The sequence below is a fragment of the Bicyclus anynana genome, chromosome Z (assembly GCF_947172395.1).
Source record: "Bicyclus anynana chromosome Z, ilBicAnyn1.1, whole genome shotgun sequence".
In the NCBI taxonomy this organism is placed as follows: Eukaryota; Metazoa; Arthropoda; class Insecta; order Lepidoptera; family Nymphalidae; genus Bicyclus; species Bicyclus anynana.
Genome location: NC_069110.1, coordinates 16,442,220 through 16,455,029, shown reverse-complemented (window position 1 = coordinate 16,455,029; position 12,810 = coordinate 16,442,220). Strand labels below are relative to the sequence as shown.

Genomic DNA, 12,810 nt, shown 5'->3' with positions numbered 1-12,810 from the left:
CTGCACCCTGTTCCTCAGCTCGAACCCTTACAGCAGCAGCAGTTGGTGTAGAACGACATCCATAAAAACAAAATGTGGTTTGCTAATTTACCAATTGTTCTGTTTCCAGTGGTCCGGCGAGTTCTCCTTGACGAAGTCCTGCACCCTGTTCCTCAGCTCGAACCCTTACAGCAGCAGCAGTTGGTGTAGAACGACATCCATAAAAACAAAATGTGGTTTGCTAATTTACCAATTGTTCTGTTTCCAGTGCTCCGGCGAGTTCTCCTTGACGAAGTCCTGCACCCTGTTCCTCAGCTGGAACCCTTACAGCAGCAGCAGTTGGTGTAGAGTGACACCCATAAGAACAAAATGTGGTTTGCTGATTTACCAATTGTTCTGTTTCCAGTGCTCCGGCGAGTTCCCCTTGACGAAGTCCTGCACCCTGTTCCTCAGCTGGAACCCTTACAGCAGCAGCAGTTGGTGTAGAGTGACATCCATAAAAACAAAATGTGGTTTGCTAATTTACCAATTGTTCTGTTTCCAGTGCTCCGGCGAGTTCTCCTTGACGAAGTCCTGCGCCCTGTTCCTCAGCTCGAACCCTTTCAGCAGCAGCAGTTGGTGTAGAGTGACACCCATAAGAACAAAATGTGGTTTGCTAATTTACCAATTGTTCTGTTTCCAGTGCTCCGGCGAGTTCTCCTTGACGAAGTCCTGCACCCTGTTCCTCAGCTCGAACCCTTACAGCAGCAGCAGTTGGTGTAGAACGACATCCATAAAAACAAAATGTGGTTTGCTAATTTACCAATTGTTCTGTTTCCAGTGCTCCGGCGAGTTCTCCTTGACGAAGTCCTGCGCCCTGTTCCTCAGCTCGAATCCTTTCAGCAGCAGCAGTTGGTGTAGAGTGACACCCATAAGAACAAAATGTGGTTTGCTGATTTACCAATTATTCTGTTTCCAGTGCTCCGGCGAGTTCTCCTTGACGAAGTCCTGCGCCCTGTTCCTCAGCTCGAACCCTTTCAGCAGCAGCAGTTGGTGTAGAGTGACACCCATAAGAACAAAATGTGGTTTGCTAATTTACCAATTGTTCTGTTTCCAGTGCTTCGGCGAGTTCTCCTTGACGAAGTCCTGCACCCTGTTCCTCAGCTGGAACCCTTACAGCAGCAGCAGTTGGTGTAGAGTGACACCCATAAGAACAAAATGTGGTTTGCTGATTTACCAATTGTTCTGTTTCCAGTGCTCCGGCGAGTTCTCCTTGACGAAGTCCTGCGCCCTGTTCCTCAGCTCGAACCCTTTTAGCAGCAGCAGTTGGTGTAGAGTGACACCCATAAGAACAAAATGTGGTTTGCTGATTGACCAATTGTTCTGTTTCCAGTGCTCCGGCGAGTTCTCCTTGACGAAGTCCTGCACCCTGTTCCTCAGCTCGAACCCTTTCAGCAGCAGCAGTTGGTGTAGAGTGACACCCATAAGAACAAAATGTGGTTTGCTAATTTACCAATTGTTCTGTTTCCAATGCTCCAGCGAGTTCTCCTTGACGAAGTCCTGCGCCCTGTTCCTCAGCTCGAACCCTTTCAGCAGCAGCAGTTGGTGTAGAGTGACACCCATAAGAACAAAATGTGGTTTGCTGATTTACCAATTATTCTGTTTCCAGTGCTCCAGCGAGTTCTCCTTGACGAAGTCCTGCGGCCTGTTCCTCAGCTCGAACCCTTTCAGCAGCAGCAGTTGGTGTAGAGTGACACCCATAAGAACAATATTTGGTTTGCTGATTTACCAATTGTTCTGTTTCCAGTGCTCCGGCGAGTTCTCCTTGACGAAGTCCTGCACCCTGTTCCTCAGCTCGAACCCTTACAGCAGCAGCAGTTGGTGTAGAACGACATCCATAAAAACAAAATGTGGTTTGCTAATTTACCAATTGTTCTGTTTCCAGTGCTCCGGCGAGTTCTCCTTGACGAAGTCCTGCACCCTGTTCCTCAGCTCGAACCCTTACAGCAGCAGCAGTTGGTGTAGAACGACATCCATAAAAACAAAATGTGGTTTGCTAATTTACCAATTGTTCTGTTTCCAGTGCTCCGGCGAGTTCTCCTTGACGAAGTCCTGCGCCCTGTTCCTCAGCTCGAATCCTTTCAGCAGCAGCAGTTGGTGTAGAGTGACACCCATAAGAACAAAATGTGGTTTGCTGATTTACCAATTATTCTGTTTCCAGTGCTCCGGCGAGTTCTCCTTGACGAAGTCCTGCGCCCTGTTCCTCAGCTCGAACCCTTTCAGCAGCAGCAGTTGGTGTAGAGTGACACCCATAAGAACAAAATGTGGTTTGCTGATTTACCAATTGTTCTGTTTCCAGTGCTCCGGCGAGTTCTCCTTGACGAAGTCCTGCACCCTGTTCCTCAGCTGGAACCCTTACAGCAGCAGCAGTTGGTGTAGAGTGACATCCATAAGAACAAAATGTGGTTTGCTGATTTACCAATTGTTCTGTTTCCAGTGCTCCGGCGAGTTCTCCTTGACGAAGTCCTGCACCCTGTTCCTCAGCTGGAACCCTTACAGCAGCAGCAGTTGGTGTAGAGTGACATCCATAAAAACAAAATGTGGTTTGCTAATTTACCAATTGTTCTGTTTCCAGTGCTCCGGCGAGTTCTCCTTGACGAAGTCCTGCGCCCTGTTCCTCAGCTCGAACCCTTTTAGCAGCAGCAGTTGGTGTAGAGTGACACCCATAAGAACAAAATGTGGTTTGCTGATTGACCAATTGTTCTGTTTCCAGTGCTCCGGCGAGTTCTCCTTGACGAAGTCCTGCACCCTGTTCCTCAGCTCGAACCCTTACAGCAGCAGCAGTTGGTGTAGAACGACATCCATAAAAACAAAATGTGGTTTGCTAATTTACCAATTGTTCTGTTTCCAGTGCTCCAGCGAGTTCTCCTTGACGAAGTTCTGCGCCCTGTTCCTCAGCTCGAACCCTTTCAGCAGCAGCAGTTGGTGTAGAGTGACACCCATAAGAACAAAATGTGGTTTGCTAATTTACCAATTGTTCTGTTTCCAGTGCTCCAGCGAGTTCTCCTTGACGAAGTCCTGCACCCTGTTCCTCAGCTCGAACCCTTACAGCAGCAGCAGTTGGTGTAGAACGACATCCATAAAAACAAAATGTGGTTTGCTAATTTACCAATTGTTCTGTTTCCAGTGGTCCGGCGAGTTCTCCTTGACGAAGTCCTGCACCCTGTTCCTCAGCTCGAACCCTTACAGCAGCAGCAGTTGGTGTAGAACGACATCCATAAAAACAAAATGTGGTTTGCTAATTTACCAATTGTTCTGTTTCCAGTGCTCCGGCGAGTTCTCCTTGACGAAGTCCTGCACCCTGTTCCTCAGCTGGAACCCTTACAGCAGCAGCAGTTGGTGTAGAGTGACACCCATAAGAACAAAATGTGGTTTGCTGATTTACCAATTGTTCTGTTTCCAGTGCTCCGGCGAGTTCCCCTTGACGAAGTCCTGCACCCTGTTCCTCAGCTGGAACCCTTACAGCAGCAGCAGTTGGTGTAGAGTGACATCCATAAAAACAAAATGTGGTTTGCTAATTTACCAATTGTTCTGTTTCCAGTGCTCCGGCGAGTTCTCCTTGACGAAGTCCTGCGCCCTGTTCCTCAGCTCGAACCCTTTCAGCAGTAGCAGTTGGTGTAGAGTGACACCCATAAGAACAAAATGTGGTTTGTTAATTTACCAATTGTTCTGTTTCCAGTGCTCCGGCGAGTTCTCCTTGACGAAGTCCTGCGCCCTGTTCCTCAGCTCGAACCCTTTCAGCAGCAGCAGTTGGTGTAGAGTGACACCCATAAGAACAAAATGTGGTTTGCTAATTTACCAATTGTTCTGTTTCCAGTGCTCCGGCGAGTTCTCCTTGACGAAGTCCTGCGCCCTGTTCCTCAGCTCGAACCCTTTCAGCAGCAGCAGTTGGTGTAGAGTGACACCCATAAGCACAAAATGTGGTTTGCTGATTTACCAATTGTTCTGTTTCCAGTGCTCCGGCGAGTTCTCCTTGACGAAGTCCTGCGCCCTGTTCCTCAGCTCGAACCCTTTCAGCAGCAGCAGTTGGTGTAGAGTGACACCCATAAGAACAAAATGTGGTTTGCTAATTTACCAATTGTTCTGTTTCCAGTGCTCCGGCGAGTTCTCCTTGACGAAGTCCTGCGCCCTGTTCCTCAGCTGGAACCCTTACAGCAGCAGCAGTTGGTGTAGAGTGACATCCATAAAAACAAAATGTGGTTTGCTAATTTACCAATTGTTCTGTTTCCAGTGCTCCGGCGAGTTCTCCTTGACGAAGTCCTGCGCCCTGTTCCTCAGCTCGAACCCTTTCAGCAGCAGCAGTTGGTGTAGAGTGACACCCATAAGAACAAAATGTGGTTTGCTAATTTACCAATTGTTCTGTTTCCAGTGCTCCAGCGAGTTCTCCTTGACGAAGTCCTGCGCCCTGTTCCTCAGCTCGAACCCTTTCAGCAGCAGCAGTTGGTGTAGAGTGACACCCATAAGCACAAAATGTGGTTTGCTGATTTACCAATTGTTCTGTTTCCAGTGCTCCGACGAGTTCTCCTTGACGAAGTCCTGCGCTCTGTTCCTCAGCTCGAACCCTTTCAGCAGCAGCAGTTGGTGTAGAGTGACACCCATAAGAACAAAATGTGGTTTGCTGATTTACCAATTATTCTGTTTCCAGTGCTCCGGCGAGTTCTCCTTGACGAAGTCCTGCGCCCTGTTCCTCAGCTCGAACCCTTTCAGCAGCAGCAGTTGGTGTAGAGTGACACCCATAAGAACAAAATGTGGTTTGCTAATTTACCAATTGTTCTGTTTCCAGTGCTCCGGCGAGTTCTCCTTGACGAAGTCCTGCGCCCTGTTCCTCAGCTCGAACCCTTTCAGCAGCAGCAGTTGGTGTAGAGTGACACCCATAAGCACAAAATGTGGTTTGCTGATTTACCAATTGTTCTGTTTCCAGTGCTCCGACGAGTTCTCCTTGACGAAGTCCTGCGCCCTGTTCCTCAGCTCGAACCCTTTCAGCAGCAGCAGTTGGTGTAGAGTGACACCCATAAGAACAAAATGTGGTTTGCTAATTTACCAATTGTTCTGTTTCCAGTGCTCCGGCGAGTTCTCCTTGACGAAGTCCTGCGCCCTGTTCCTCAGCTCGAACCCTTTCAGCAGCAGCAGTTGGTGTAGAGTGACACCCATAAGAACAAAATGTGGTTTGCTAATTTACCAATTGTTCTGTTTCCAGTGCTCCGGCGAGTTCTCCTTGACGAAGTCCTGCGCCCTGTTCCTCAGCTCGAACCCTTTCAGCAGCAGCAGTTGGTGTAGAGTGACACCCATAAGCACAAAATGTGGTTTGCTGATTTACCAATTGTTCTGTTTCCAGTGCTCCGGCGAGTTCTCCTTGACGAAGTCCTGCGCCCTGTTCCTCAGCTCGAACCCTTTCAGCAGCAGCAGTTGGTGTAGAGTGACACCCATAAGAACAAAATGTGGTTTGCTAATTTACCAATTGTTCTGTTTCCAGTGCTCCGGCGAGTTCTCCTTGACGAAGTCCTGCACCCTGTTCCTCAGCTCGAACCCTTACAGCAGCAGCAGTTGGTGTAGAACGACATCCATAAAAACAAAATGTGGTTTGCTAATTTACCAATTGTTCTGTTTCCAGTGCTCCGGCGAGTTCTCCTTGACGAAGTCCTGCGCCCTGTTCCTCAGCTCGAATCCTTTCAGCAGCAGCAGTTGGTGTAGAGTGACACCCATAAGAACAAAATGTGGTTTGCTGATTTACCAATTATTCTGTTTCCAGTGCTCCGGCGAGTTCTCCTTGACGAAGTCCTGCGCCCTGTTCCTCAGCTCGAACCCTTTCAGCAGCAGCAGTTGGTGTAGAGTGACACCCATAAGAACAAAATGTGGTTTGCTAATTTACCAATTGTTCTGTTTCCAGTGCTCCGGCGAGTTCTCCTTGACGAAGTCCTGCACCCTGTTCCTCAGCTGGAACCCTTACAGCAGCAGCAGTTGGTGTAGAGTGACACCCATAAGAACAAAATGTGGTTTGCTGATTTACCAATTGTTCTGTTTCCAGTGCTCCGGCGAGTTCTCCTTGACGAAGTCCTGCGCCCTGTTCCTCAGCTCGAACCCTTTTAGCAGCAGCAGTTGGTGTAGAGTGACACCCATAAGAACAAAATGTGGTTTGCTGATTGACCAATTGTTCTGTTTCCAGTGCTCCGGCGAGTTCTCCTTGACGAAGTCCTGCACCCTGTTCCTCAGCTCGAACCCTTACAGCAGCAGCAGTTGGTGTAGAACGACATCCATAAAAACAAAATGTGGTTTGCTAATTTACCAATTGTTCTGTTTCCAGTGCTCCAGCGAGTTCTCCTTGACGAAGTTCTGCGCCCTGTTCCTCAGCTCGAACCCTTTCAGCAGCAGCAGTTGGTGTAGAGTGACACCCATAAGAACAAAATGTGGTTTGCTAATTTACCAATTGTTCTGTTTCCAGTGCTCCAGCGAGTTCTCCTTGACGAAGTCCTGCACCCTGTTCCTCAGCTCGAACCCTTACAGCAGCAGCAGTTGGTGTAGAACGACATCCATAAAAACAAAATGTGGTTTGCTAATTTACCAATTGTTCTGTTTCCAGTGGTCCGGCGAGTTCTCCTTGACGAAGTCCTGCACCCTGTTCCTCAGCTCGAACCCTTACAGCAGCAGCAGTTGGTGTAGAACGACATCCATAAAAACAAAATGTGGTTTGCTAATTTACCAATTGTTCTGTTTCCAGTGCTCCGGCGAGTTCTCCTTGACGAAGTCCTGCACCCTGTTCCTCAGCTGGAACCCTTACAGCAGCAGCAGTTGGTGTAGAGTGACACCCATAAGAACAAAATGTGGTTTGCTGATTTACCAATTGTTCTGTTTCCAGTGCTCCGGCGAGTTCCCCTTGACGAAGTCCTGCACCCTGTTCCTCAGCTGGAACCCTTACAGCAGCAGCAGTTGGTGTAGAGTGACATCCATAAAAACAAAATGTGGTTTGCTAATTTACCAATTGTTCTGTTTCCAGTGCTCCGGCGAGTTCTCCTTGACGAAGTCCTGCGCCCTGTTCTTCAGCTCGAACCCTTTCAGCAGCAGCAGTTGGTGTAGAGTGACACCCATAAGCACAAAATGTGGTTTGCTGATTTACCAATTGTTCTGTTTCTAGTGCTCCGACGAGTTCTCCTTGACGAAGTCCTGCGCCCTGTTCCTCAGCTCGAACCCTTTCAGCAGCAGCAGTTGGTGTAGAGTGACACCCATAAGAACAAAATGTGGTTTGCTAATTTACCAATTGTTCTGTTTCCAGTGCTCCGGCGAGTTCTCCTTGACGAAGTCCTGCGCTCTGTTCCTCAGCTCGAACCCTTTCAGCAGCAGCAGTTGGTGTAGAGTGACACCCATAAGCACAAAATGTGGTTTGCTGATTTACCAATTGTTCTGTTTCCAGTGCTCCGACGAGTTCTCCTTGACGAAGTCCTGCGCTCTGTTCCTCAGCTCGAACCCTTTCAGCAGCAGCAGTTGGTGTAGAGTGACACCCATAAGAACAAAATGTGGTTTGCTGATTTACCAATTATTCTGTTTCCAGTGCTCCGGCGAGTTCTCCTTGACGAAGTCCTGCGCCCTGTTCCTCAGCTCGAACCCTTTCAGCAGCAGCAGTTGGTGTAGAGTGACACCCATAAGAACAAAATGTGGTTTGCTAATTTACCAATTGTTCTGTTTCCAGTGCTCCGGCGAGTTCTCCTTGACGAAGTCCTGCGCCCTGTTCCTCAGCTCGGACCCTTTCAGAAGCAGCAGTTGAATGATGTAGAGGCACACTTGACTCTCGTTGCCATCGGGGTTCGGCCGAAGGACCTTAGGCGAAGAATGCGTTTTAATAAAGGACACCTCAAACTCTTTGTTACAATAGGTCAAATTAATTACTTTTTAAATCAAAAAAATAGGGTCGATTTCACTTTTTGTATTATATAATAAAAAAAAGCCTATTGTTATTATTATTATTACTATCAAGTTAATTTACCGTGAGCAGCATCATCCTGATCCTTTTTCATTTACGGAGATTCTGGTAGCTAGTTTATCAAGTAATAAAAATTTCTGTGCTCCGGAACGAGACAATGTACCACGCAATTTATAGGATATTGTGTGTACTAATTAAGTTTATAAATATCAGTAAAAAAACACCTGGTTGGTAACAAGTTTTGGTAAACTACCCTCCTCCGACCTTTTTTTCATATTCTTTACAAGTTAGCCCTTGACTACAATTTCACCACCTGTGGTGAGTGATGATGCACTCTAAGATAGAAGCGGATTAACTTGTTAGGAGGAGGATGAAAATCCACACACCTTTCAGTTTCTAGACGACATCGCACCGGAACGCTAAATCGCTTGGCGGTACGTCTTTGCCGGTAGGGTAACTAGCCGCGGCTGAAGCCTCCCACCAGCCAAAACTTGTATCAATAACGAGGTTATTAAAAGTTGTTATTAAGCAGCTGCTCAATACACCGCCACCTGCTCGTATCCGTCCGCTTTATATATCGATTCGGTTATCTGCGCGGACCAGCACCGATAGGCGTTGGTTAGTTTATACTCACGAGGCATAAGACGAGCCTGTCTATGGTGACGATGTTGTACTTCCATATGATGTCGTTGATAGCGTCCACACACTTGTTGATGTGCGGCCCGCCGGCGGGGTTGGTCACCTCAAACACGAGGTAGTCACAGAATTTGCGCAGGTGCGCCGACAGTGCGCGCGCGCCGATTCGCTCCAAGATTCTATAAACCATGAACAATATTAATTTCGTATAGTACTCGGAATAAGGGTCTGAAATATACCAATTTTAATAAAATAATCAGAAAAAGATTATTCTAGCTTTTCCTCGCCATCCTTTTGGCAGGTTGTCTTCCCATCTTTTGTGTGATCGTCCTTGCCTCCTTTTCATATATCTGGGGTACCATTGTATGAGGCTCTTTGGATTGCTGGTCAGAAACTCGGAACACAAAACTCTGTGAACGCGGGCATTAAATAAATAAAATATTGATTCACTCACTTGAAAGCGATGGGGTTGATTCTGTTGGTCTCGAAGATCATTTTCCAAAGCAAACAGAGGAACAGCGGCGTCCCAGGGACAGAGAAGTGTGATATGATGTCGTTGTCGTTCGCCATAGATGTCCATTTCCTATATTCTTCTTCCACGGACTTCTTCAGCAATTGCTTGTTCTCTTTTGGAGCTGGATTCTATACGGAAATTTTATTTTAGACTAGCTGCAGACGCCGCGCGGTTTCACCCGCGTGGTTCCCGTTTTCGTTGGAACAGGGGGATAAAATATAGCCTAGAGCACTCGGGGATAGTGTAGCTTTCCAACAGTTAGAGAATTTTTCAAATCAGTTCAGTAGTTCCAGAGCCTATTCGAAATATACAAAAATATGTTACTCCCTTATATTGTAGCTTTCTATTAAAAGACTTTTTCAAACTGGTCAGGTACTTTTGACTTTTTTTGTTCCATACGAAAATACAAATCTTTCCTTTTTATAATATTTTAGTGTGGCTAGAATATTATGGTACGCGAGCCGGGAATGAATTCTATAGTCATTGAAAATCTAAATTTTACTGTTTACTTGAGATTTTTTGATAGATAATCCACCGGATTATCCGTTAGCAGAGTGACTAGCGGGCACCTGGGATTTCGTTCGCTTGTAAACACTGAACTACATTATTTATTTCTATATTCACATGAAAGCGAGTAATTAACATAAAACAATATTAATTTAATATTAAACCTCCCTTTTTAACTCCTTCCCTCTATCTATCATTAAAAATATTTCACAAAAAAATCCATGTAAGTTTAAGAGATTTAAGCGTAAATACAGACGGACGGCAGGAAGCAACTTTATTTAATACTAGCGTACGCCCCGCGGTTTTACCCGCATAGTTTCCGTTCTCGTGAGAATACGGAGATAAAATATATCCATAGGCTACATTTTATCTATATGTTAAGTTACTAACCTGCGCAAAGAACTCTACAAGTACAGGCGGAAAGCACTGCAGTGTGTGTTGTGACCACAAATGCGGAGTATTGGTCATAATGGTCGTAAGCAATTCCTTCACCGCAGCACCGTCATTGCCTGTAATTTTTTTATTCTCTAATAATTTCTTAAGCGATGATGCAATCTAAGAAAGAAGAAGATCTTTGGCCCAAAATTGTTTAGGGACACCTGATAAAAATCAAGTGTCAGTAACAAAAAAAAACATAGTTCAAAGTGGCACCAATCACTCTCATAGTCACAAACTTTTCCGAACCCCCGGTGACGCCGCTGAGGTTCCATTAAGTAGCCTACGTTACTTACATAATCAGAAAAAAATCTTTTTTAATCTGCTGGCAAAACTGGAACGAACGTCACGGCAATGGTCATTTTAGACCAATCTCTCAGACCAAAATTACCTTAGGACCTGCCTAACTAGACGTTACCCCTCTGTCAAAGGTATGATCACTATTTTAAGTGTTTATAAAAAACTGTTGCTATAGAATCGATGTTTCATTGTTTTAATCGAGTAAACAGCTCCCTAAAAATGCCAGTTAGTATAGTTGAATGGCATATGTATCACACGATGAAGTTAGTAAAAGTTATTTTTTTAACTTTCCATCTTAACCCCCATAAGTGTCCCCCATATTCAAATTTTATCTACTCACAATACATCCTTGTATTTGGGGCATAAGAATTGATATGTGCGCCAAATTTCAATCGGATTGGTCCAGTACATTAGGAGAAAACAGACAGACCTTAAAATGTGCGCGAGGGCGATTATAAGGCTTCCGTTTTTGTACTACGTACGCTCGGAAGCCTAAAAATGACGGAAATATCGCTGGACATAATTAAGTTAAAAATAGTTAAATGGAACTTACCAGCTGCTGCAGCTGACATACAGATCCCACGAGCAAGAGTGAGCACAAGGACTCGGTTAAGTTCTTCACTCTCGCTGGACACAAGTGACTTCGGTTCCGAAAACACGCGGGACATTTGCAACTGCACACCGGAACTGTCCAAGCTAGTTATTAGACGCAATGCTGTGCTTTCAAAGCTGAAATAGAAAAATTGGAATAGCCAATAATACTTAATCATTATCATCAATTTTTGCCAGTGTTGCCAGTGATGACGTACGGATCCGAAGCTTGGTGGCTGACTATGGGCCTTATTAGAATGGCGATGGAGCGAGCTATGCTTAGAGTTTCTCTGCATGATCGAATCAGGAATTTTCAAAATATCTTCAATGTACAGAATTGGACCTGATACAGTTTTATTATAAGTATAGATATAGATATAAATAGATTAAGCACACACGAAGAAACAGCCCCTAGTCCCCGGTAACGGCGGGGTAAGAGGTGTTAAGAATATTCGGTGGAGGTCGATCCTCCACTAGGTGGATCGAGGATATCAAGCGGGTTGCAGGGAGCCGCTGGATGCTGGCGGCTCGAGACCATTGTGCTTGGAGGTCCATGCGAGAGGCCTATGTCCAGCAGTGGACGTCTATCAGCTGCTAAGGTATAAGCCATTGGTGTTTTATATTTACCATAATTGCAATTGAGTCTGGTTGGGTTGAGGGCATGCTGCAAGCGAATGTATGTTTGATAGCAGCGTAACTCTGTAGTGGGGTTGTATGTGGTGGATTCGGTATGAAAACATATCGAGCAGGTTGTGAAAGATGCCCCAAGCGTGAGACTTGAACACATTCGGTAGCAGTTGATCTGAAAAGAGTAAACATATAATAGTTAAATATCTAAGCCAAAAATGAGTAACCACGTTTCAAAATTGAAAGAGATGAAGTAAGACAGGAGCTAGGACGAGAAATCACTGTGGAAAAATTAATTAATATAATGCTGGAACCAAGTGAGAGATGGGACCTTATAAAAAGTTTACTGGAAAGCATAATGAAATAAAGGAGAAAGATGAAAAGGAACTTGCAAGGTGAAAAAAAAATGTGATGTTGGTGGTAGGCCGAATGAGGCCGAGGAGGAGGTGTTTGAAGGCCTCCATGATGCAGTGGATTTACAAGACGGAGGTCCTGGGTTCGATTCCCGGATGGCCCGACTGAGTTTTTTAATTGGTCTAGGTCTGGTTGGTTGGAAAGCTTCGGCCGTGGCTATTTATAAACCTACCAACAAAGACGTACAGCCAAGCGATTTAATGTTCCGGTACGATGTCGTGTATAAACCGAAAGGGGTGTGGATTTTCATCCTCCTCCTAACAACTTCCATCCGCATCCATCTTAGATTGCATCATTACTTACCATCAGCTGAGATTGTAGTCAGGGCTAACTGGTAAAGAAAAAAATAAATAAAAAGAAGTGTTATGCAGGCTACAGACCTTCAGTTTTAACTGTATAGTTCTATCTAATGATATATCAGTTACATTTCAGATTGTTAGTTGTTCAACTGTGCAGTTTTCAATTTGCCTACATGTTTTAGCTGCAAAGTTAAAACTGAAGGTCTATTACGTGCATTATAGATAAGTTTTATGTAGATTTTCGTCTGTCTACCCTATAGAAGCTATTGAATGGATGGTTTTTTATTGCTATTATATTTTATTTTTAGGCTATTAAAATTATAGGCTATTTTATTTTTCATTGCTTTTATTTCAAAGATTATTCTTATTAGAGTGTTTGATGAAATTGGTTCAGCCATTAAAAATGAGGTGAAAGAGAGAATAAATGATAGTCAGTGAATATATCCGAGTGGGGTACTAAATTGGTGGAAATCATTGAATTCCAGTGTTTAATAAACACCTTGGTGTCCAACTAGTTGGCCAATTTAACCAAATATAACCAGCCCCTCTCGCAAAGT

At 45.1% G+C, this 12,810-nt stretch overlaps 1 protein-coding gene across 1 annotated transcript in view; it reads right to left on the bottom strand.

Moving 5' to 3' along the window:
- LOC112046357 (mediator of RNA polymerase II transcription subunit 23) overlaps window positions 1-12,810 on the bottom strand; it is a 42,641-nt gene that overhangs the window by 23,956 nt on the left and 5,875 nt on the right. The window contains exons 8-13 of the mRNA XM_024082984.2: window positions 11,541-11,715; window positions 10,876-11,051; window positions 9,978-10,096; window positions 9,021-9,208; window positions 8,565-8,745; window positions 7,682-7,827 (exon numbers count right to left, since the gene is read on the bottom strand). Of these exons, the coding sequence (XP_023938752.1) occupies window positions 7,682-7,827; window positions 8,565-8,745; window positions 9,021-9,208; window positions 9,978-10,096; window positions 10,876-11,051; window positions 11,541-11,715 (985 nt within the window). The remainder of the gene's footprint in view (window positions 1-7,681; window positions 7,828-8,564; window positions 8,746-9,020; window positions 9,209-9,977; window positions 10,097-10,875; window positions 11,052-11,540; window positions 11,716-12,810) is intronic.